Source organism: Homarus americanus, unplaced genomic scaffold (genome assembly GCF_018991925.1).
Source record: "Homarus americanus isolate GMGI-L3 unplaced genomic scaffold, GMGI_Hamer_2.0 scaffold38595, whole genome shotgun sequence".
NCBI classification, from domain to species: Eukaryota; Metazoa; Arthropoda; class Malacostraca; order Decapoda; family Nephropidae; genus Homarus; species Homarus americanus.
The window spans coordinates 341,654-366,204 of NW_024726583.1; the positions used below are offsets into that span (position 1 = coordinate 341,654).

A 24,551-nucleotide genomic window follows, 5' to 3' on the forward strand; every position below is an offset into this window, starting at 1 on the left:
ATATATATATATATATATATATATATATCATTAGCCCAGTCACACATAAGATCGTGGGTTCGAGGTCCTGGCAGGGGGTGAGGTTGTTGATTATATATATATATATATATATATATATATATATATATATATATATATATATATATATATATATATATATATATATATATATATTACGTGACTATAAACCTTGCCTGACTTATGGATATTATTGACTGTTGTCTAGGTGCTCCATTTATTTAAAGAAGAGTTTGTGATAAGCAAATCATCTCAGTCAACGTCATTAAAGAACAAGTATTTGTAGCTCGTAGAGAGACTTTATGAATTACTTAGTTTTATTAACCAAGGAAAATCCAGTAGGCCTAAGGGGTAGAGAAATTTAAGGTAGAGGTTTGTATAAAATTATATTAACATAAAATCACATGGGAGAAAACAACTAAATGAAAATGAACACTGCTTTAATAAAATATAAATCCCCACAACAAAACATAAATGAAACAAACAGACAATGGTAACAAACTAAATGACAAGATTATGGTGACCCAAAGAATAACCAGACTAGACTTAGCTGTCAACTCGGCTGAACCTGCGACAGAAGGGGTCTTTGTGTAAGACCAGGAACACGACTCACATGAGCCGGTGAGTTTGGAGCAGAGGTAGGCTATAGTGTGTAAACCTGCCGGCTCAAGACAACTAAAGGTGGAACATAAAAGAAATGTACATTACGTCGTCCTTGTGGGCTGATTCTACATGGCTTGATGTGTTGCGTCCACCATTGATCACAAGTAATATGGTTTCATTATATTCGCTTTATTTAAAAACAAAATTATCGTATTCGTTGCTCATAAAAGCTATTGTTATAATGACATAGTCTCATTATGAATACGATGATGTAACTGATGTCTTTCAGTACCTGTTGATCTCGACGAAATAACGTTATAGAAGTCTTTCAACTTAGCAGGAATTTTCTTATACTATAAAGAAAATGAAAACAGACACATAGAGGATATTAGTTTCCATATTCTTAAGAGAATGACAATTTGCATCATGAAAGTTAAAAGTTTCTAAGAGACAGTAGTGAGGTCAGTGGCCAGAGCATTTAATAGGGGCGACTCAGATAATTATTTCTCTTTCCCCAACAGAAAACTACTTGGTTGAAAAACTAGAAATTTAAGATGAAGATAAAGCGAAAATATTGTGGATGAAAAAGGTCAAAGTTATTTCAAAATCATGATGAGTGAATTCATCATCAAAGCTGGAAATCTTAAAAAAAAATGGTGACATTTCGGGCAAAATTTATAGAGCCAAATGTCGATTGAGAGATGAAGTCATTTGATACATTCTCAGATCTTCATGTGGGGGAAATATTAATGTACTTACCTTTGAGCATCTAAATCCAAAACTATTTTCACAACTCTTTTAGATGTTGAGAAATACTTTTAGTTTACGATAATAATTTACTGATAATTACATAGTGAGGATAACTTACTTTATATCTCATCAATTGCGCTGAAAAAAAACATCTGCGGATTAATATATTTCGCTCATATAACATCTGGTGTAGAGAAATTCTTGGTTCTCGTTGTGGCTGGAAATGTAAGGAGGTTGCCTTGAGGATGAAGACTTGGCTATACTTGTGACTGAGAGTATGGGGATAGTCAGGCGGATGGAGGCTAACCTGAGTATGACATATATCTCTGAGTATGAGGTTGACCATGAACATACCTGAGCAACAACGCCAGCGACCATTGCCAGAAGGCTTGCCTCGACCAGGTACCACCACGCCAGCGTCACCATGTTGACTCGACCACAGCTGCACAACATCTGTCGCTGCCGCCCTCTACTTCTACTTTATATTCTCTTACCTTAAGTCACCACCATCCGCTACCACGACTCAAAAATTTACCTTATAGGATGACAGCACCTTGATAAGGCGAGGTAAATAATTTCTTCAGGGACCATTTCTTCGTCCGTGACAAATAAAGGAGTCTTGCATTTGCTATTGCTGGCAAAGTTAGCCAGACTACATTAACGAGGTTAATCTCATCAACCAAGTTTCAGAACTGATGTAAATTAAGTATGAAGCACGTGAAGCTTACGTTCATTTTCTTATTTGCTCAAAGTCGAATTTCAACCTTTTGGGGGAAGTACAGTGATTGGTATATTCCTCACTGATATATATATATATATATATATATATATATATATATATATATATATATATATATATATATATATATATATATATATATATATATATATATATATATATATATATATATATATATATATATATATATATATATATATATATATATATATATATATATATATATATAATTTTGAATTAATCATTATATTTCAGATATAATCTGTAATCTAAGATAGCCGCCAAGGGAAAATTGGAATATTTTAATTTTATTATATCAATACATCTGAGGGTTTACTGCGATTTTTATTTAAAAATTGACTCCTAGTTGTATATAATCCAAGGTGGTAGACTATGAGCTATCATACCCGCCACAATATTCCACAAGTACAGTAGTTCAGTAAATCACCTTTCCTGGATATTCCCAACACTGCGACCGTCTCACAACCTCTTTATCTAAGAGATATAACGTATACTGTACTCTGTTTGGTGTCCCATTTTTTTGTATTAGCATCACTTTGCTCTTCTCTACTGACTTTGTTTTTTGGGTGACTAGAAGTTCATGTCTACAATGAAGAGATATAACAATTATTACTCCTGCGTGTACAGTAAGTGTTCATGGATTAAAGGTATAGTATATGCAAGTTATATATTACGTGCATAAGTTTTTACTGATGTGATTAATCCATAAGGTTGGATCGTGGTGGTCACATGAGTAATCAAGACGCTGATGTTATAGCGTTATTACTGTGCTTCAACAACTAAGGTGTTTAAGCGTGAATTGCTGTCGTCCTCACCTTAGCAATATCTCCGACTAAGAAGTGTCTGGGAACTTAACGCCCATGTATAATTTTCTCCTTTTTATTTTAATATGATTTGAAAATGCGATACTAGCGCACCACGTCAATGAATTTGTTATTTTTATTATTCACGTCTCACTCGTTCAAGAAGCAACACAAAGTACAAGAAAACGTCGAAAAACAAAGTAGAAATATCTACCTATTTAAAATTCAGCGGAGTCTTCCATATTCATCAAGGAATAACTTTCTTATTTAAGTATAACATGTATCGGTTCGAGTCTTTGATGTAAGTGTTCCGATAAGTTATAGAAATCCACTTAATGTGACTCTTGAGGAGTTATAGGTGAAAGTGCTAACACTTAACTTAAAAATAGATTAAGCGAGATAGTAGTGACTAGTAACGATGTTAGTAAGAAAATAGACAAACTAAAGCCTAATAAGTCACCAGGTCCTGATGAGGTATTTGCCAGAGTATTACAGGAATGTAAGGGAGAGCTTAGTATGCCTTTAGCAAAGTTGTTAAACATATCCTTAAAAACGGGTGTAGTACCAGAATCCTGGAGGATAGCGAATGTAATACCGATTTTAAAGAAGGGAGATAGATCACTATCCTCAAAAGCCCGTCCAATCAGTTTAACATCAATTGAAGGCAAATTGCTGGAAGCAATAATTTCAAACTCCATTCGAAATCACCTGGAGAAACACAAGTTGATCAATGATTCCCAACATGGCTTCACAAGCGGGCGTTCATGTCTAACTAATCTATTAACATTCTTTTCAGCTCTTTTCAAATCAGTGGACGAGGGGCACAAATATGATGTGGTATATCTCGACTTAAGCAAAGACTTCGACAGAGTCCCCCACGAAAGACTAATAAGAAAAGTGGAAGCTCATGGCATTGGAGGAGATATTCTAAAATGGATTAGGGCGTGGTTACAGGACAGGAAACAGCGAGTGAGCATTAACGGCACTAAATCCGAATGGAGCAACGTCACTAGTGGAGTACACCAAGACTCAGTACTTGGACCATTATTATTTGTTATATACATAAACGACATAGGTATCGGCGTAGACAGCAACATAAGTAAATTTGCTGATGACACTAAAATAGGGCCTGTAATTAAATCTGAAGAGGACTCCGCAAAACTACAGGAAGATCTAAACTAATTTTTCGATTGGTCTGAAAAATGGCAGATGAAATTCAATGTGGACAAATGTAAAGTACTCAGTTTAGGAGATGTAAACAGAGAAGTCAGATACCAGCTGAACAACGTTGTAATAGAGAAATCCGACTGTGAGAAAGATTTAGGAGTAATGATAAGTAGGAATCTTAAGCCAAGTAAACAATGTGTATTTGCTCGAAACGAGGCTAATAAAGTACTTGGGTTCATACAAAGGAGTGTTAGCAACAAGACTAGCGAGGTCATCCTAAAACTATATATTGCGCTTGTGAGACCTCACTTAGATTACGTAGTTCAATTCTAGTCACCGTATTACAGAATGGATAAAGAATCTTTAGAAATTATTCGGAGGAGAATTACAAGACTAATCCCGGGCATTCGGAACCTTGAGTACAGAGACAGGTTAAAGCATCTTAATTTGTACTTCCTAGAGAGACGTAGAGTGAGGGGCGATATGATAGAGGTATATAAATGGAAGTCACGGCTATATATAAGTGATACAACAAAGGTACTCAAACTATCCAACTAGGAGCAAGCTCGTAACAATGGTTTTTAATTCGACAAATTTAGATTTAAGCGCGAAATAGTTGAACATTGGTTTGAAAATAGAGTAGTGGACGAGTGGAACAAGTTATCAAACATCATCATTAACTCGAAAACGCTGGATACCTTCAAACATTGATTGGATGGATATATGAGCAATAGTGGTTGGGACTACCTAATATAGGCCAATAGGCCCGCTGCAGTTATCTCCATTCTTATGTTCTTTTGCTCTTACGTATGAATTAATCTTGGACCACATGATGATCAACTTCAACTCAGCAAATTCTGTCGTCAAAATCACTCAATACGCTTTTTATATTTTTGTATTAAATGAACCACCATACTAGAGGGAGGAGAGATGTGGTGGAAAATTATTACCAAACACTTAAATTACATAAAAAGCAAACGATATTTACGGAAAAATAAAATAATGAGCAATAGAAAAAAGCAATATGCACGTGATATTATATTGTTATTAAATTCACTGTGCAGGAGCGCGATCCGGCTATTGAAAGTTCCGCACTCACTTGAAACCCGTGACAAACAAATCTTTTACACAGTAGTATTTTTCTTTAGTCTAGATTAATAGTCATTACCTAAGCTATTTTTTCTGGGCCGATTAGAAATCTTACTGCACCTATCGTGAGTCATCAGGAAATTCACTTTCTTGATTGAAATCATAACATCTGACCACTGTGTTGTGTATTGTGATGCCCCCTGTCGCTACTTCACTGCTTAGTACGCAACAAAAAGCGCTAAAAATAATATATGAATATAGTTTAGAATTTAATAAATCTGGGCAGGTTATTTCTGGATAATACTGCAATGGAAAAAGTTATCAAGCAGTAAAAGTACTAACAAGTAGAATAAATGTAACAGCATGGTATTCCCTTAAATATTGCATTAATAACGTTTTCTGAAACGTGTTCAGACTTTGAGAAAATTTCAGGAATGGACGCAGTAACCATAGCTTTTAGTGTATATATGCATGCTTGTTCCTTACGCCTAAACTTAAGATTTTATCCTGAGAACAACAGGAGGGCTACAACTTTCAGCGAATGATAAGAACAGTGGGATCACTGGGTTGTTATTGTGAAAACTCCAGTAAACGATTTAGGCAAGAAAAACATCTATAATGCAGGTATTCATGCTAATAATGGTGATATTGAGCGTTTGAGGAAAAGTTGTGACCCTTTCTACTCCGTCAATATTTACCCCAACAATGGTGGGCAGGGCGTAGGAGCAGAAGGAAAATGCGGGGATAAAAATGTAACGAAAGAACCAAACCTAACGTAAGAAAACCTAAACTGTAGTCATGGGTGCACGGGATAAAGTAGTCTCTTGGAGTCCAGGTGGTTGGACCCGACAAGAAAGATGGAAAGATGTCGCTCAGAGTCTCAGAACCAACATTTCCATAACTTAAAATTATTGAAGAGCATATTCTCGCATGTTGGAATTTTATTTTTTAGGGTATAGCTGAGAGAAAATCAAAGGATCTATCCATAAAAAAATGGTGATAGAAGCCTGGAGAGTGTGGAGTGGTAAAAATGCTGACTTCCACTTTGTGGTAGTAATTTTCCTCCTTTCTTTTAACTTTTCTCTCATTGATACGATGCGATGGACTCGACAAAGTGAGGTAACGTGGTGTTATTGGCAGTCATGGTACTCACCGACTGGGAAGGAGGACAGGCACGAGCGATCTCCTTGAGGAAGTTGTGTAGGACTACTCACCTGACGAGTAAAACACTGACATTACACAGTGAGACTCAAAGAACATAAACAATTATCGTTATCATCTAAATATTTTTAATAATTTTCACTTCACTGAATGGACACCGTCACATACCATTACTGAGAACATCATAAGAGGAATGGACGCTGCAAAAGGACACACGCAGCAAAAATATAAATTATGTTTGAAAGGAAGGCGCTGATTGAGTGACAAATGAAAACTCAATGGTAATTGGCTGAAACAAAGGAATTTCCGTGACTTTATGAATTTATGAACCATAATTGGCTGCATAGTAACTGATACCAACTCTCTATGTCGTCATTACCAGGAAAAATGCTAAACCACATTATATGATTGTATTAAGTTATATATATATATATATATATATATATATATATATATATATATATATATATATATATATATATATATATATATATATATATATATATATATATATATATATTCTGTTGATAAAGTCTCATGATATTCGCAGTTCATAATGTAACATTGCTGTGCAGTATATACGTTCCTATCATATTTGCTAAAATATTGTAAAATTTTCGTGAAATGAATTATTCTAATTTATCTTTCGCGCGAAACTGTCTAACAAGATGTACAGCGATGAGTAATTGGTAATTTTGTAAATGTTGCTCTGTGCTAAACCTAGCTTATTTATTGTCAGACCTTACGACGGGGAAGTTGGCCGCCGGGACATGGAGGTAACAGTGCTCCTCAGTCTTGCCACACTCAGCAGTGACAGTGTCCTTGAAGGCTAATGATATACCAACCTTATGTTAATTTCTAATAGAGGAAAAATGTCCTTGTTGTTTATTATCTTTACAGTAATTATGAGTTATGTGTCTAGTTATTGTGGTGTTGGGTGAAGTGTTTACCTAGAGAAACTAAGTCGGGTTCAAAAACTAGACGACGACTATTAATAAGTACAAGTGATGTATCGTTACTTCCTAATTACTGTTGAGTGATTATAATATCTTACAGAAGACGACTCTCTCTCTCTCTCTCTCTCTCTCTCTCTCTCTCTCTCTCTCTCTCTCTCTCTTTGATTTTGGGGTAGGAAGTTGAGCCAGAAAAGTCAATACTAATATCAACATTAAATCGTTTTACTAACACCTTAATGAAACGTATTAGCTGTGAACGCTTTATTTAAACTTAACAAGAAATTAAATTATCAGTAATAGAAAAAAACGTAAAACATAATTAAATCATCTATATTAATTAAGAATTGCCAAAGAAATTTCTGAAATAATTTACGACTTTTGCATATTTCAACGATTGAATTTTTTCTCTATGATTTATGAATTTCTTCCTCTTCCCCTGACAGTTCTTCCTCATTATCATTTCAAGAGGAATTTTTGAATGAGTTGTTGACAGTTAGTTTAGGTATAACCAATATAAAATGTTAATTATCTTTATCATAGTCCTCGTCTTCTACGGGCAGGTGGGGTGAATCTTGTAAATATCTTTGAGTAGTTATTATCGCACGTATAATGTTGTCAATCTTTATTTCTTGTAACAGGACAACACAACCGGGGTACAGTGGCTTCTTCTTTTGATTGTTGGGGTAATTCCTATGCATCTTGGCGTGACTAATCGATATTTATACATCGCAAGACCAGACCGCATCACTATAAGATTTTTTTCCAAGATTCCTTTACTAGCGAAAACATAAAATTATAAATGCCTTTATCTATGTATAAAGGTTTTAGTTATACAGTATTCATTGATATTAAATCCGTTGTGGTTATTATTCCATAGATAATAAACCGTACAATGTTAATCGTATTATGTTACACAGTTTATACCGAGAGTAGTCCATTAAATGTTGAGGAAATTGTGCAACTCATCCACTACAATAACACCTGTACTGTACCTGCTGTAATAGTCTTTCTTGTACCCAATCTCTTATTAATTCCTGACAACTATTCGTAATGGATGGATGGAAGTTATCTATTTTATCCTCAAAATATTTCTTTCCTTCAGGACTTAAAAGTCATGAAGTGTGATCAAAGATTCGCCACATTTTTTCAACGTCATGAGTCTTGAGGGAGGGCAGGGTAGATTTTACTAACGTCAATACATGTCTGGTTGTAGCTTTAAGAGGTCAATGTCTTTAAAACTTCATTAATAACGTGTCTAACGTAAACAGTGAGTCTCATGTGCGACAGATGAAGAACTTACTACGGTCAGTATACGGCATATACATGTGCCCTACACCTAGCTCGATCGTTCATCCAGTCATAATATTGTCACGAGTTTTTTACACCACCCAGATAAACCCTCGCAGCAGGTCTCCGTAGTTGAGACATCCTGTCATTTTATATGTAATTACCTTTTGGTACACTAGTACGTAACGCTGTTTTATAAGTGATCCTTGCAGGTCATCCATCTCGAGTTTTTTTTTTGTATTATCAAGTTAATGATTTCAGAACAGAATCACATTTGTCTGCTTCACTACATTGTTTAGTGATATTTTTGCTTCCACAGCCTAATCGAGTGTTGCAACATGTACAAATAATGATGTATAATGTTAATCTATACGTTTTGTTTAAATCAAGTTTAGCAACATCTCACAAACGATAACAATCATGATAACAATTTTGGTATAAAGGATCATCACTTTAGAATTGTCAGGTGATACTAGACAGGTAAAAAGAAACGTATCTGATTGTCTTTAACTCACCATTAGTCATGTTATTGAATAAGGTGTGTTGGGTTAGTTGCTTAGGCATGTGTAGGTGTTAAGGGTAAGTAAGGGTTTGCATGAGTATTGGAGGGGAGGAGAGAGTGGCAGCGGCAGACGTCGACCAGCTGTGAGCAAGTCAACATGGCGACGCTAACGTGGTGGTGTGTGGCTGCTGCAAGTTTCCTCAGTGTGGTGAAATGTGCGCCGCAGGTATGTTCCTCCCCACCTGATCTACCTCACACTTCTATTAGGTATGTCTCCGTTTACATGGCCAACCTCACACTCTTTCCACTTGGTCAACACCAAATTGTCCACCTGGCCAACCTTACACTGTCCACTTGGCCAACCTCACATTATCCACCTGGCCAACCTCATGCTGTCCACTGGGCCAACCTCACATTATCCACCTGGCCAACCTCATACTGTCCACCTGGCCAGCCTGACACCCTCAGTCAGTAACTTATTTAAGCAAATCCCTCCTCCGTTTAGCTCACCTCACATTTAGTTTCTACCTTCACTCACAAAAAACCTCTACTTATTCCCCGTTATACAGTTACTATGGAGTGGCTCAGCATCAATGGTCCGCTGGAGTTAATATATACGTCACATCAGCTTCACCAGGATATAGTTACAACTGATACACAATACACCAAGGCTTCAAGTCGATGGATTGTTTTCAGCAGTTTTGTGTGTTAGTGTTATCGTGTTACTCATTTCCCTTTCCCCCTTTGTGCTCTGCTTGTTGACGTTGGCGATGGAACTTATCTTCACACACATATAAGATTTTGTTTACGTCATTGTTTGGAATAACAAAAGTATAGAGCAGTTAGAAACGACACTGAAGATGCTTTGAGGAAAAAAAGCCTTATATAAATGAACTTATATGATATAGTTTATATCTCTTCAATGATCGAAATATTTTTGTGGCTTTATTTTGCAAGGTAATTTGCTTCTGAATAATATATGAGAAAATCTGATGATTACTCGCACATTCACTATTTACATTTTCTGCCTATATATCATGTACCAGACAGCAGGTGAAGCTCCACAACTTTTATGAATATGGGAAGATGATTATTCTTACCCATTAACGAGTGGGTGGACGATTACCTTCGTCCAGAGCTCTGTGTCTGCTTGGCGAGGGTAAAGTCCTGGTAATAGAATTGTTTTGCTGGCGTTAATCTGTATCTTAGTATGAGAAGAATATGTATGAATCAGAATAGTTGCATATTTTTCCATACTGTGCGTGTGTGTTCACATAAAACATTTGTTGGTGACAGTCATAACTATTTTAAAAGGACGCTGGAGTGTTGTTGTACTTTAACGCTGCGTTACTGAACACATTACGAGTCTCTGCTTCGGAGAAGGTAAAGTCACTTTTGTAAGGGACCTCGTAATGAGACCGTAAGATATTTTGGTGACCAGTGAATATTTATAAAGGAATCACGAAAATAAAGCTCAGGAAAAATATTGTGTTACTATACTGTATACACAACTTCCTTAGTAAAAACAGTAAAAGCACGAGGGATGGAGATCGATTCGAATCTTCCTTGCGAGTTGTGAGTCTTGCTCGGTTGGTGAAGTTGGCAATCAGGTGTTTAGCAAACGATCCGTCAGTCATCTAACATGACGCTGAGTTTATTATGAGAAGTAGATTACTGTGAAATTTTCGTTTTACAAAATACTAAATATTGGTTACATTATTCTGCACTATAAATTCCAAGCGTAGTTTTGTGGCAGCAGCTACATAATCCTCTATAGATTTCACTGATATCCCGCTGTAGGAGAAGAAAAAAAACACACACACACACACACACACACACACACACACACACACACACACACGAAGCACTGTATATTTCGACCTTAATCTACAGTTTTCTTCGACACTGCTAAGAGGACTGTACAGTAGGTTACTGTAGAAATAGACAGTGCTGTTGTCTGTCTGTAGTTTATCTTCTGCAGCGGGATTTCATTGTTATGATTTATAAGTTATTGTAACAAAGTCATCCCCCCAAAAAATACAACAGAACTATCCATGTGACATACATACATACATACATACATACATACATATATACATACCGAGAACTGAAAATATACATGCTCGCTCTCTGTTCAGGTGGGTGGCCTCGAGCATACCCACCGTGAAGCTGCCACATCGAGGGACATCTCCGAGGAGGACGCAATGTTGACGTCCGAGCAGCAGCGACCTGTTGAGGAGAGGAAGGCCATAGCTGGTACAAGACACCACTGGCCACCTGGCCCTGATGGCTGGCCACTCGTCCCTTACATCTTTGTCAATATAAGTAAGTATCACGTTGACTATTTATGGGGAGGTACAGGTAGTAGTAGTAGTAGACATAAGGCCGGAAAATAAATGGTTGTAATATGTAAATTTGATGGCGAGTGTCGTGTGGAAGGACATAGAGATACCCCGTTTTCTATTATGGTCTTCCGCTCTACCATTAATTGTATTATCTTTGGAAGGTATTTTCTACCAGGTAGCTCGGACGTTAGTGACAGTGATATTATACTTAAATAAAAACAAAACAAGGGAGAGAGTTTCCACTTTTCTTAAATAAAATAATAATAGTAATAATAATAATAAAAAAAAAATACCAATAGGTGAGTGTATGATAATGTTGTACTGTATCTGTCGACTAGATTGGTAATATAAACAAATCATAATGAATCAAATGAAGAAAAAAAATAAAATAAACCGGAATAAATTAATTCATGGATGTATTTATTGCAGGTTTGTCCAGGAGGAAGTTAATCAGTGAAGGTCTAAACCACTGGATGAAACACACCTGCATTAAGTTTAAGGAGACGACCAATACTTCCGGTCCACACCTGAGGTTCATAGATGGACCTAAGTGTTGGTCCCACGTCGGCCTAGTCTCGCGCACCGGCCAGGATATCTCTCTAGGATCTTGCTGCCAGGAAGTAAGTGAATATTTTATTTACTGTTTTCTTCTTCTCTTAAAAAACGAAATAAGATAATGTAAATAAAGGTAAGGTATTGAAAAAATAAAGCATATCATTTAATTGTTTCCTATCGGCTTTTGTGGTTACTTTATCACCTCTTTTCCTTTAGCTTGGCACCGTCATACAGCAGGTCGGTCACGCCCTCGGCTTGAACCATGAACACTCCCGACCAGACCGAGACGATCACATCCACGTTAACACTGAGAACATCATCCCCGATAAACTAGGACGATTTAAGAAGTTGACTGAGAAAGTGATCAACACCTACGGCGTCCCTTACGACTTCACCTCCATCATGCACTACGCCTCTAGGGTAAGATCTTCTTCATGTAGTCAAGATCCTTATGTGATATTTGTATACGCGGGAAACAAATACAATCTGAGTGAGTATTTTATTTTAGTTATTGCTTAACTTTATTTTATATTTGACAGGCATTTTCACGCAAAGGGAGACTGACCATTGCCACCAAAAATCTTCTTTACCAAGGACTGCTAGGTCAGCGAGACGGTCTGTCGCATCGTGATAAGTTGTTGGTCAACCGCATGTATAACTGTACTGGTAGGTGGCGGTGACATTGTTGTGGTACTCTGGTAATGTACGTTTGTCATGATGTACTTTGTATATGTGTGTGTGTGTGTGATACTATTTTACTACGTCTCCTGGTATTTGTATGTGACAGAGATTTCAGCTGCTGTATTGACGCAGTGTCGAATGGGCCAATGTTAAGTGCTTAGCTATAAATGGGTGCCTTATGTACTGTAAGCTGTATCTCTGTCCACAGGCAAGTGGTTGAAGAACTATGGGCTGTGCATAGACCCCTGTGAGAACGAAGGTTACACCGGTGCCAACAGTACCTGTATCTGTCGTCACGGTACTTCTGGTGAACACTGTGAACTTGTCACCGGCGGCTACTACGGTAAGACGTCCACCCACTACTGTTGTTGTATTGACCTGAAACAAGAAGGTGAGAAACTTCAGTAATGCCGCTAACTCCTTGTCTTGTAGATGTGCAACTCTCCAACTGCAGTGAAGTTATAACGGCGGCCGGGAACGTGGCGTCTCCTAACTTCCCACACAACTATGATAGAGGTAAAGTACAATAATAAAATTCGTCATTGTAACGACATTCTTCCCCCCCTGAGAACTTCAATAACATGCCATCTTCACCTGGAAAGAGAGAGAGCGAGAGAGAGAGAGAGAGAGAGAGAGAGAGAGAGAGAGAGAGAGAGAGAGAGAGAGAGACTCCGGTTGTTGATTGTTGTACATGGTGAAGCTAAAATATAATACTAATACTAATACTTGTAGCTTTAGGAATTGTATTAAAGATGAACTTGACTATATTATCGCTTTCCCCCACAGACACGAGGTGCTCCAAGGTGATCCGGGCTCCGGCGTGTCACTACCCTCGAATTATCTTTCACAACTTTTCCTTATACGGCCGAAACCTTTACTTCGGTGACGTACCCAAGTGTTACTTAGACTTCCTCGAGATCAGGACTAGCAACCCCTACAGTGGTGAAGTGTAAGTAAGAAATGAGACTGGAAGGAAATTAAAAAAAAAAAAAAATCTGTCATTCTTTCCAATAAAACAACATAGAATAGGAATATTTTTTGGGAGTTTGGTTTGATAAGTTAGTCGAAAAGTTTCTCGTTTTGATTAAAAAGTCCTTTCAGGTTATGTGAGTGGGTAATTGGTAGTGATATTATGTCAAATCTAAGCCATTCACAAGTAACCATGAGTCCTTCTCCCTCCTTCAGGTACTGCGACAAGGATATTATGCCTGGTCAGGAGTTTACGTCCACTACAGGTGTTATGGTCCTATATTTTAAAACACAGACAAATTTCTTCCCTGGATGGTCAGCAACTTTGTCATTTGTTCCTATACCTGACTGCACGACCACCACCACGACCACCATAACGACTACCACTTCTTCTACCACTAGAAGAACGACGACGACTATTATTACTACTACTACTACTACTACTACTACTACAACTACGCCTAAAACCATCACTACTACGACAACCACTATTACTACGACTACTATAACAAACATTATCACTACTACTACGACCACCACCATCACTCCTAAAACAACCACCACCAATATTCCTAAAACAACCACCACCATCACTACTACTACGACCACCACCATCACTCCTAAAACAACCACCACCATCACTCCTAAAACAACAACCACCATCACTCCAAAAACAACCACCACCATCACTCCTAAAACTACCACCACCATAACTCCTATAACAACCACCACCATCACTCCAAAAACAACCACCACAATTACTCCAAAAACAACCACTACCATCACTCCTAAAACAACCACCACCATTGCTCCTAAAACAGCCACCACCACCATCACTCTCCTAAGACAACCCTGCCATACTCCCGAAACAACAAGCCGCAATTGCTCCCAAAAACCGTCACCATTGCTTCCAAAAGCTACCACCACCATCATTCCTAAAACAACCACCGCCATTGCTCCCAAAAACAACCACCACCATTGCTCCCAAAACAACCACCACCATCACTCTAAAGCAACCTGTCATTACTCGAAGCAACCACCACCATTTGCTCCTAAAACAACCACCACCATCACTCCTAAAAGATAGCCACCATCACTCCTAAAGCAACCATCACCATTATAAAACAACAACCACCATCACTCCAAAACAGCCATCACCATTGCTCCTAAAACAGCCACCATCACTCTAAGACAACCACCATCACTCCTAAGACAACCACCACCATCACTCCTAAAACAACCACCACCATCACTCCTATAACAACCACCACCATCACTCCTATAACAACCACCACCATCACTCCTATAACAACCACCACCATCACTCCTATAACAACCACCACCATCACTCCTATAACAACCACCACCATCACCCCTAAAACAACCACCACCCTCACTCCTAAAATAACCACCACCGTCACACCTAAAACAACTACCACCATCATTCCTAAAACAACTATCATTAGTACTCCTTCAACTACCACTTTTGTCACTACTTCAACCAACACTTCGTCTTCTCCCACTACCACCATCAAGACTTCTACGACCACTACCACCACCAAGACTTCTCCTACAACCACTACCACCATCAAGATTCCTCCTACGACCACTACCACCACCAAGACTTCTCCTACAACCACTACCACCATCAAGACTCCTCCTACAACCACTACCACCACCAAGACTTCTCCTACAACCACTACCACCATCAAGACTCCTCCTACAACCACTACCACCATCAAGACTTCTACGACCACTACCACCACCAAGACTTCTCCTACAACCACTACCACCATCAAGATTCCTCCTACGACCACTACCACCACCAAGACTTCTCCTACAACCACTACCACCATCAAGACTCCTCCTACAACCACTACCACCACCAAGACTTCTCCTACAACCACTACCACCATCAAGACTCCTCCTACAACCACTACCACCATCAAGACTCCTCCTACAACCACTACCACCACCATGACTTCTCCTACAACCACCACCACCACCACCACTCCAAAAACAATCACCACCACCTCTACCACTCTCACCACCACCTCCACTATATTCACCACCACCACCACCATCAACACTACTACCGGCCCCGGCTGTCGACTTCGCGAGGTGGATCGGCTTTACCTTTGGACATCTTCAGGTTTCCCTCACCAGAATTATCCCGACAACTTCAAGTGTACTGTCATCGGCCGGTCGGTAAGTCCTTAATGCCTTAACCACTTCCCGTAAAGTTATCCTGTCTGTTTCATTCTCTAGTTGATGTCACTCTGTCTGTTTCTGTTTGTGTATCCGGTTCTCACTGTTCCTCTCTGTGTGTGCATGCGTGTGTATGTGTGTGTGTGTGTTCATGTGTATGCGTGTGTTTGTGTGTATGTATTCATGTGTGTATGTGTTCATGTGTGTGTTTATGTGTCTGTATACTCGTTTATATTAATGTGTTTAGGCCTGTATGGGTAAAACTGCTCTACATGTATTTAACACCTTAACCTATTCAACAGACCAGACCCTACCAGGCAGTCATCAAGTTCCTCACCTTTAAACTCCAGCCAGGATGTCGTGATAACGTGAGCCTCACTCTTCCCTACAGCAGAGTCGAGACGTGAGTGTGTATGTCTGAAAGAAGAATCACAACGGGGATTATTTTTATGTGTCTTGATTGGTGGGCTGTTTAGTACAAGGGCGGGTAAACATAGTGAATGATCTCTCCTATATGGACAGTCGAGATATATGGACATATATCTTTGAAGGTTTGGTTCGCGGTAGAGATATATAGTAATGTCATGAATGTCTTATGTACTTTGATTTATTCAGTTTGAGACGAACCTCGTAATGCTGGGTATATTTTTCAAGACTTTAATACTCAGTACTGATACACTTATACACTTATCATAAACATCTCCTTAGTTCTTCATCACTACCAGGCACACAGAGATTTTTCTTTTGCTATACAACCAGAGAAATGTTTGATCTCATCTAGAAAATAAACGTAGAGATCTTAGTCGGTGAAGACTTGTGATATATCCTAGCACCAATGGTAATTTCTCCCCAATAGTTTCTGTGGTGAGAGAAGCGGGGAATATCTCCTCCCGAATTTCAACTTTCGGTCGACGTTCAAGACAGACAGTGAGATCAACAACGTGGGCTTCAACATCAGTGTCAAAGGCACCAAGTCCAGCTGCCACAAGGTACACTAACAACGATGATCTCAAGTTTTTGTTGCTTCTCTTTGACTACAAGGATAAACTTAAGCCCTCATAGTGTTGATCAAAGTCCCCAGAATCTGTAACCACAAACTGTTTCCCATAAATCAGTTGTTTCTGTTTAGTAATGCCAGTTAATTCTAAACAAGTGAGTGGAGTTCAGGGCAGGTGTGTAGAGGTAAAGACAAGTGTGAGGAACTAAGGACAGGTATGTAGGCATAAAAACAGGTGTGTGGAGGTAATTGTCCTTTACTTTACAGCGTTTACAACTCAGAAATTCAACAACACGCAGCAACATCAGCATTCGACCTAAGGGTGAAGAGAGACGATTGTACCAGTGTGAGTGGTGGATTGAGGTAAATGTTTTGATGCATTTATTGATTTTATAGTTAGCCTTTTTGGGGGGAAGAGGAAGGGAGGGAGGGGAGAGAAGGGGAGGGAAATGGAAGGAAAGGGGGAAAATGGGAGGGAAAGAGAAAGGAAAGGGGGAGAGATAGGGATAATGGATGATTAAATTACTATAACATAAATAACATTTTTCTTCACCTAATCATCGAGAAAATTACATAATACAGGATTTAACAATTTCACATATAAAGAAACATAAATATCTGCTTCATGACTAACAGTAATGTCTCAGTTAACGATGGTAACACAGCTGAAATAATGAGCCGACTACAAGCGGGATGTTCGTTGATTCACTAACCCAGTTCATCACGTGTTTCTCCCCGTCAGGCTCCCGTGGGTAAACGAATTCAAGTCACTCGTCTAAGAACCTTCATCGCCTCGACTCCGAACTGCATAAAAGATTATCTTGTACTGAACGGTGAAGGGATGAAGAACTACCCAGCATCCTCAAGTCTTATTTTCTGTGAGAGGAAGGTCACTCTCCAACCTATCATCACCAAAGACAACTTACTCTACGTGGTGTATCATGGATGGACGCCAGACAGCAGCGGGTTCGTCCTTAGATATAAAGTTGTGTGAGCTGTATGTTACGGAGCTGGAGGATAGATTCTGACATTGTGTTTCTTTTGTATTTGGAAGTATTTGTGTGTCCTCTCAATTAAGAATCTCGATCTAAAACACGTTTCTGAATCTTCTGTTTTGTCCTTTCACTTATGTACTGTTACTTTAATGTTAAATAATTAAAACTGTGATTATATTAAGACTCATATTGGATAATAACTTGTGAACGTAATTATCGAATGAAATATCATTATGTTGATGTTAGATGTTCCTGAATAAATGACGTTGAGGAAGTATTAGCTAAAAAGTATACAAGAAACTGAGTTTGTTATTGTGCTAAATGTATTATTTGAAAATAAACTTTTTTCGAAATATTCAAAAGTTTTAAACATGTACACGATGAAGAACAAGAATACTCTTATGTAGTTTCTGTTCATGACCTGTTCTGACCTTGATACTGTTAAGTGGTCGAGTGTGAACAAAATATTAAACCTATATTCCTTAGCACAGATAACTTAACCCAACTTATGCTCCACCATGTAGATACTAAACTCACTATGTACTCACACACAGACTTGAGAAAAACCTAGAATGGATTTTACACTTTTCTTGTCATGCTGATTGTCACGTTTCTACCTGAAGCTGAGTGACTATTCTGAAACTAAATGAATATAAGGTTGTTGTTTTTTTGCTCTGCTTGGTGTCTTCACTACCCATTGATGATTAAAAACACACATGAAATATTGAGTAAAATTCAAGAAGAAAATAAACTCAGATATAGTGTTGTTTTTAACGATGATATATTTCCTTTACTTAATCCACACACACACACACACACACACACACACACACACACACACACACACACACACACACACACACACACACACACACACACACACACACACACACTCACTCACACCCACACACTTATAATCAGGTTAATAACAGGTGGATTAGGGTGAACAGGGATTGGTACCAAGAGAAAAGTTATCAGCGCTGGAATAAAAACTGGTCAGGAGTGTTAACGTGAATGAAGGCCAGGCACTACAGCCACCCACGGCATCACCGTAGGAGCTCTCAGTGCCCGAATTTGCCCTGGAGGAAGGTAAGATGTCAAGGCTAATATTTTCTCCACTCAGGTCCAGTCATTATGAGGTTAAAAGTGACTGGTATTGATGGTGACTTGTGATTCGGGGCTCAAAAGGCTGTACGAGGGGGGAGTGGGGGTTAAATGGTCTTAGAGAAGGGGTGAAACATTGATTCTGATTGGTAATAGTGATGATATATCCCTTAGGTAAAATTTAACGAGAGAGAATCCAACAATTTGATTGGTTGTTGTGAGTGGATTCTTGGTTTTTATTGGTTCAGAGAAAGCCGACCCGAGTTATGATTGGTTCTAGTGTGGAGGAATCCTTGGGTGATGATGCTGTGAGGAGAATTCTTTCCTGGGCATCACTGAAACTTAGTAAGAAGTTACACTGGAAGTTACGGGACTTAAAAGGGCTGTGTCAAATGTGGTGTGTGGTCAGGGAGGGGAGACGAGTCAGTACTGGGATTGTTAATAAGTTTCTTCTTGGCGAAGATGAGAGTAAGTGCATTACCTGGCGGCCTCCTCCTCCTCCTCCTCCTCCTCCTCCTCCTCCTCCTCCTTCTTCTTCTTCTTGTTCTTGTTCTTCTTCTTCTTCATTTCTTTTCTCCTTTTCCTGTTTTTATTTTTCTTCTTTTACTGTCATCTTCTTCTTTTTCTCCTTAATTATATTTATCCAGAACATTTCACTGGAACTGACTGACCCTCGTAAAGTGTCTCAGTGAAAGTTTTTGTTTTTGCTCACAATATGAAGCAACTTTTTTATTTCCCAACATATATGATTTTTTTTAATTAAACTCTATTATAGCTCTAACCATTGAGTACATAGTGTCGTTGAGTATGAGGCATTGATTAACACGTGAAATCTGCTGTGTCATGGTGACGTGGCAAAAATTTACTCCCAGGTACGTGAATGAATAAGTCACTAGGTTATTTTCCCTTCTAATAGTCAGGATTAACATTCATAGAGCTACCAGACTCATTAAAAAAAATCCCCCCAAAACATACTAAACTAATAAACAATGAAAACAAAAGCTAGGGAGGGTTTTTTTTTTGGGTCCGGAAATAGGTAAAGGTACGTCCGTAAACAAAGTCCTAAGGTTGGGGAACTACGCAGGTGAAAGCCGAGGACCTTGCTCAATTAATCTCCTCCTGTGTACCTTCAGCTTGACCCAGAGACCGCTTGTTCTTTTCCCAGGGTGATCGTGGACAGCTGAGGCTAAGTTGTCTGATTTCAATGTATTGTTTTCATTTTGTATTTAATTTTATCTATTTATATACTTGAATATTTATTTGTCTTTTATTTAGTATATTTAATTCATCTTTTGTTTTGTGATGTTTATTTTATTATTTATTAGTTTTATTTAATCATCTCCTCCATCTAATTATCTCTATCTTTTATTTAGTCATATTCATCCATTTTATATCACTCCTTTATTTTATTTTATATTGATCTCTTATCAACAATCTATTGCAAATAATTTTTTTTTAACTAATTTCACACCACCAATTAAGTTTCTTCAGCTGGGCAGAGAAAACTTTAATCTGTTCTAGCATATATATACAAGAGGTCTCCCTCCCCCCACACCTACATATATCCACAGTCATGAAATTATTCCTACAGATACCAATTAGCTCTAAGCTGACACCAATACGAGGATTAACGTGCACTTGACTCAAGGATAAGCACAGACTTGTTAGTAAGAGATGTGATATCGATTTATACCTCTAAGAGCAACCATCAACCTTGATATAGTTTGTATATCGAGGTGTATGTAATTATAGCATTTATAAAGTATAGCAAAATTATAACGTGTATATATTGTTATGTTCTCAGACGGTAATTCGACCAGCCAGACATAATATTCTTTCAAACTCTAAATTAATAATAAATAAATAAATCAGTGATTCCCGTATAAAAAAATAAACACTAAATACAAGAACAAATTACTTCGTTAATAACACCTAAAATAAACTTTAAGGGTATACGTAATCAAGTAGTAAGAGTATACAATAACTTGAAAATATACTTAAGATTCTGGAGGTAGTAGACACAAGGTACTCTCCTGGTCACCCGTCTCGCCACCACCACCAAACACATACAGTACTTTCATACTAGTGCGGTCAAATGCTATTACATTCTATATTCATCAACTTTGACGGTCAACGCCACTTAAGAAGAACTCAGAAAAATAATTCTTCATAACAAGACATTAAAAATTACATATTATTATCCTTAAAAAAATACCAAACCTAAAATACACTAATATAGGTTTATTTTATATACTTCCTAATAAGATGGAGCATTCGTATTAGAGGCCAGGATGGATATATGGTTGTGGAGGTGGAGCATATTGTATATGGATAATATAGAGGTGATGGAACAAAGTGTAACTGAAGAGCATGACATCAATGTAAATAATTAGGAAATGTTATTAGTGTAAATTATTAAGAAGTTTCATATATGTAAATGATTCTCGTACAGTTTGTTGAGTATGGTCGAAACGAAACAAAAGGCTTCATCACTGTAAACGACTTAGCTGATCTGGAGGCTTCATTAACACAAAGAAATATAGAGACTTCATCAAGGCAAACTTATCAAGAGGCTTTATCAACGTAAACTCATCAAGAGGCTTCATTAACACATACAATTATAGAGGCTTCATAAACAAACAATTATAGAGGCTTCATCAACGTAAACTCACCAAGAGGCTTCATCAACGTAAACATATCAAGAGTCTTCATTAACACAAACAATTATAGAGGCTTCATCAACGTAAACTCACCAAGAGGCTTCATCAACACAACCAATTATAGAGGCTTCATCAGCGTAAACACACCAAGAGGCTTCATCAACAAAGACTCATTAACAGGCTCCAAGAGCGCTGTGAGTCATGAGGAGTCGGGCGGGCTCCGTGCAATACACAAGTGAGCGTGGGATTACCCCCTAGCCTGACACCAGCCTGCCCTTGACCACTTCTCTTCCTTCTCCTTCCTCGCCCACCTACGCCGGCACCCCCAGGAGACGGAAGAGATAGCTAATAGAAGTTTTTTTTCTTATTTATGTTTATTGCAGTGTCGTTAGGTTAGGTTAGGTGAGAGAGAGAGAGAGAGAGAGAGAGAGAGAGAGAGAGGGGGGGGGGGGGTGAGATGTAAACGTAGGGAAGTATTGAAGAGGAGGAGGAGGAGGAGGAAAAAGAAAGTGCTCTACCTTGAAATAAATCAGTTAACTTATAGAGGAAAAACAAAACAAAAACAGAAATATAGAAAGACAGTAGGATGATATACGGAATAGATCAGACACATAGAGAAGATAAGAGACAGAGAGATAATAATACATATGATACATGGAGACGAGAAGAGTACTGGGTACGTAATCGAGAGAGAGAGATAGACACACACACACACACACACACACACACATATACAAAGAAATGCGGAAGAATCCCAATTATGGCAGTAGGGAGGGGGAGATAGGTAAGGGAGGGGCACTGGAGGGAAGGAGGGAGGTGAGGGGTAGGGCGAGGGAGGTTGGTCAGGAAGGGGCAGTGGGGGGGTAGGGGGTAGGGACGCAAGTGGGTAAGCGGAAGTAACCAGGGTGGGGCAGTGGGCGGTGGGTAGGTGTATATATACCACAGACCTGCCTCACCTCCACATCAATCGACTAACACCTTCCAACCGTACCACACCTCTGTAAACACATCTTGTAAGTATTCTTGAAGACTCCTCTGATATTATAAGTGTATGTGTACACCCACTAAAAAATTATTTTGCACCCTTACGGCGTGATACGATATAACACGGGTGCCGAATAATTTTTTAGTGGGTGTACATCTGGTCATATTACTACAGTTGAGAAAAGTATAAGTGTTTTTTTTTGTCGTTTAAGTGACAAGAATCGAGACATAACCATATTGGGATAATATTTGTCTCTCTGTCTTCAGTATTTATGAAGTCAATTGCTCTTGTCCTTTTCATAATGTTCATAAGTTTACAAATGAGTATGAATGCATGTTCGTGTGTGTATAATAATAATAATAATAATAATAATAATAATAATAATAATAATAATAATAATGAAAATAATAATAATTATTATTCTTATTAATATTAAAGGTTTATTGAAAGACTATGGCAGCCGTAAGGCTGAAAATATACAGCTACATTATTGTGGAATGGGCCACTTGTGTGTGTTTGTGTGTATGTGTGTGTGTGTGTGTGTGTGTGTGTGTGTGTGTGTGTGTGTGTGTGTGTGTGTGTGTGTGTGTGTAACTTTAGATATCTCAATTTGATTATGGATATATTTCTATAACTCTGTCTGTCTGTCTGTCTGTCTGTACAGTATTTTCTTTCCTTGATATATCTCTTCCATCCTGCGTAGATGAAAATGGTATCTTTCTCACAGACAGACAGACAGACAGACAGATGCATATTACTTTTGTGTCTCTCTACCTGATGAATATATGATCGTCACACTTCTCTCAAAGTCATTTCTTTCACAAAATTTCACCCTGATGAACTAGCACCAGTTACTTCACGTACCCTGACCCCGAGGTTTTGCTCAGTATTCCTTCCTCCCTTCCTTCACATAACCTATGATCTTCCTTTCTCAATACCACATCCGTCACTATGATATTCCTCTCATCAGCATTTCTTTTGCCCCAACAGGCTGACCATGAAGCTGACAATCCTCATAATGCTGGTGGGTCTCGCCCTGGTAGCGGCTGACACCCCTGGCACCCCTAACAAGCGTTTCCTCTCTGGGGGCTTTAACTTGAACTTCCACAAACCAGGCATTGGTTTTCCATACCCTGGTGCATACGGTGGTCACTATGGATATCCCGGCGGATATCCCGGGGGATTCGGCGGATATCCCGGGGGATTCGGCGGACATCCCGGGGGATTCGGCGGACATCCCGGGGGATTCGGCGGGGGATTCGGCGGAGGATTCGGCGGGGGATTCGGCGGATATCACGGATATCCCGGGGGATATGGGCACTTTGGTTAGATCTTAAGCTCACAGACTTACTGACACCGATCACCTACAACAACGTGTGATTTCCATTGATCTCACAGCAACTTCCCTCTCGCCCTCTCCCCTGCCTCTTAGTCATCATATTTAATATTCACTATTCAACACACAGTCATTGTTATTACCAAGTTTGTTTTCAGATCATAGAAAAAATAAATTGCTATTTAACCATGTATTAACACAAAGCAATACTCCTTTTTCATCGTATTTGCCTTTAAACTATGCAAAAAACAAATTAGTTAACTACGGCCCACACAGAAGTACTCAAATTCTTTTTATATTTACTAAATTGGTCGCCAGTTCATGCATAATTAATCTACTAAACCTATATGTTTGGGGGGGCATGTATGTGTTCTTCCCTTGGGTGGTGAGGCAGATCCGATTATGAGGTGAACATCAGGTTGACAGACGCAATCATCACTTGATCTCTCACTCCAACCAATATTGCCATTCATGTCTAGTCAAGACGTCTCAAACTCCCTCATTATGCAGCTGTGACTCCAATGTTCATCTAGTGTAATAATATTTATAAATACATCCTTACTCTTACCTGTGTGTTTTTTTTACATTGTGTATATTGCACTAGTGTAAATTTCAATATG

General features: G+C 38.5%; 1 protein-coding gene and 1 long non-coding RNA gene across 2 annotated transcripts; both read left to right on the forward strand.

Annotated features, from left to right (window-relative positions):
• The first annotated feature begins 9,253 nt into the window (after positions 1-9,253).
• On the forward strand, positions 9,254-21,849 carry LOC121865659 (protein SpAN-like). The gene is made up of 7 exons (XM_042365185.1): positions 9,254-9,322; positions 11,235-11,421; positions 11,871-12,061; positions 12,213-12,416; positions 12,536-12,662; positions 12,886-13,020; positions 21,710-21,849. The coding sequence occupies exons 1-7, from the start codon at positions 9,254-9,256 to the stop codon at positions 21,847-21,849; spliced, it is 1,053 nt and encodes a 350-aa protein (XP_042221119.1).
• Positions 21,850-22,549: 700 nt separating this feature from the next.
• On the forward strand, positions 22,550-24,498 carry LOC121865658. Its single transcript, XR_006088785.1, has 2 exons — positions 22,550-22,623; positions 23,586-24,498. It is a non-coding gene; the product is annotated as an uncharacterized LOC121865658 (long non-coding RNA).
• Positions 24,499-24,551: the final 53 nt, after the last annotated feature.

Excerpts from the sequence above, each read along its gene's own strand:
- LOC121865659 (XM_042365185.1), top strand. The coding sequence starts at position 9,254 with ATGGCGACGCTAACGTGGTGGTGTGTGGCTGCTGCAAGTTTCCTCAGT. Across the intron at positions 12,062-12,212 it reads TAGGATCTTGCTGCCAGGAA|CTTGGCACCGTCATACAGCA; the intron begins GTAAGTGAATAT and ends CTTTTCCTTTAG. Across the intron at positions 12,417-12,535 it reads TCATGCACTACGCCTCTAGG|GCATTTTCACGCAAAGGGAG; the intron begins GTAAGATCTTCT and ends TATATTTGACAG.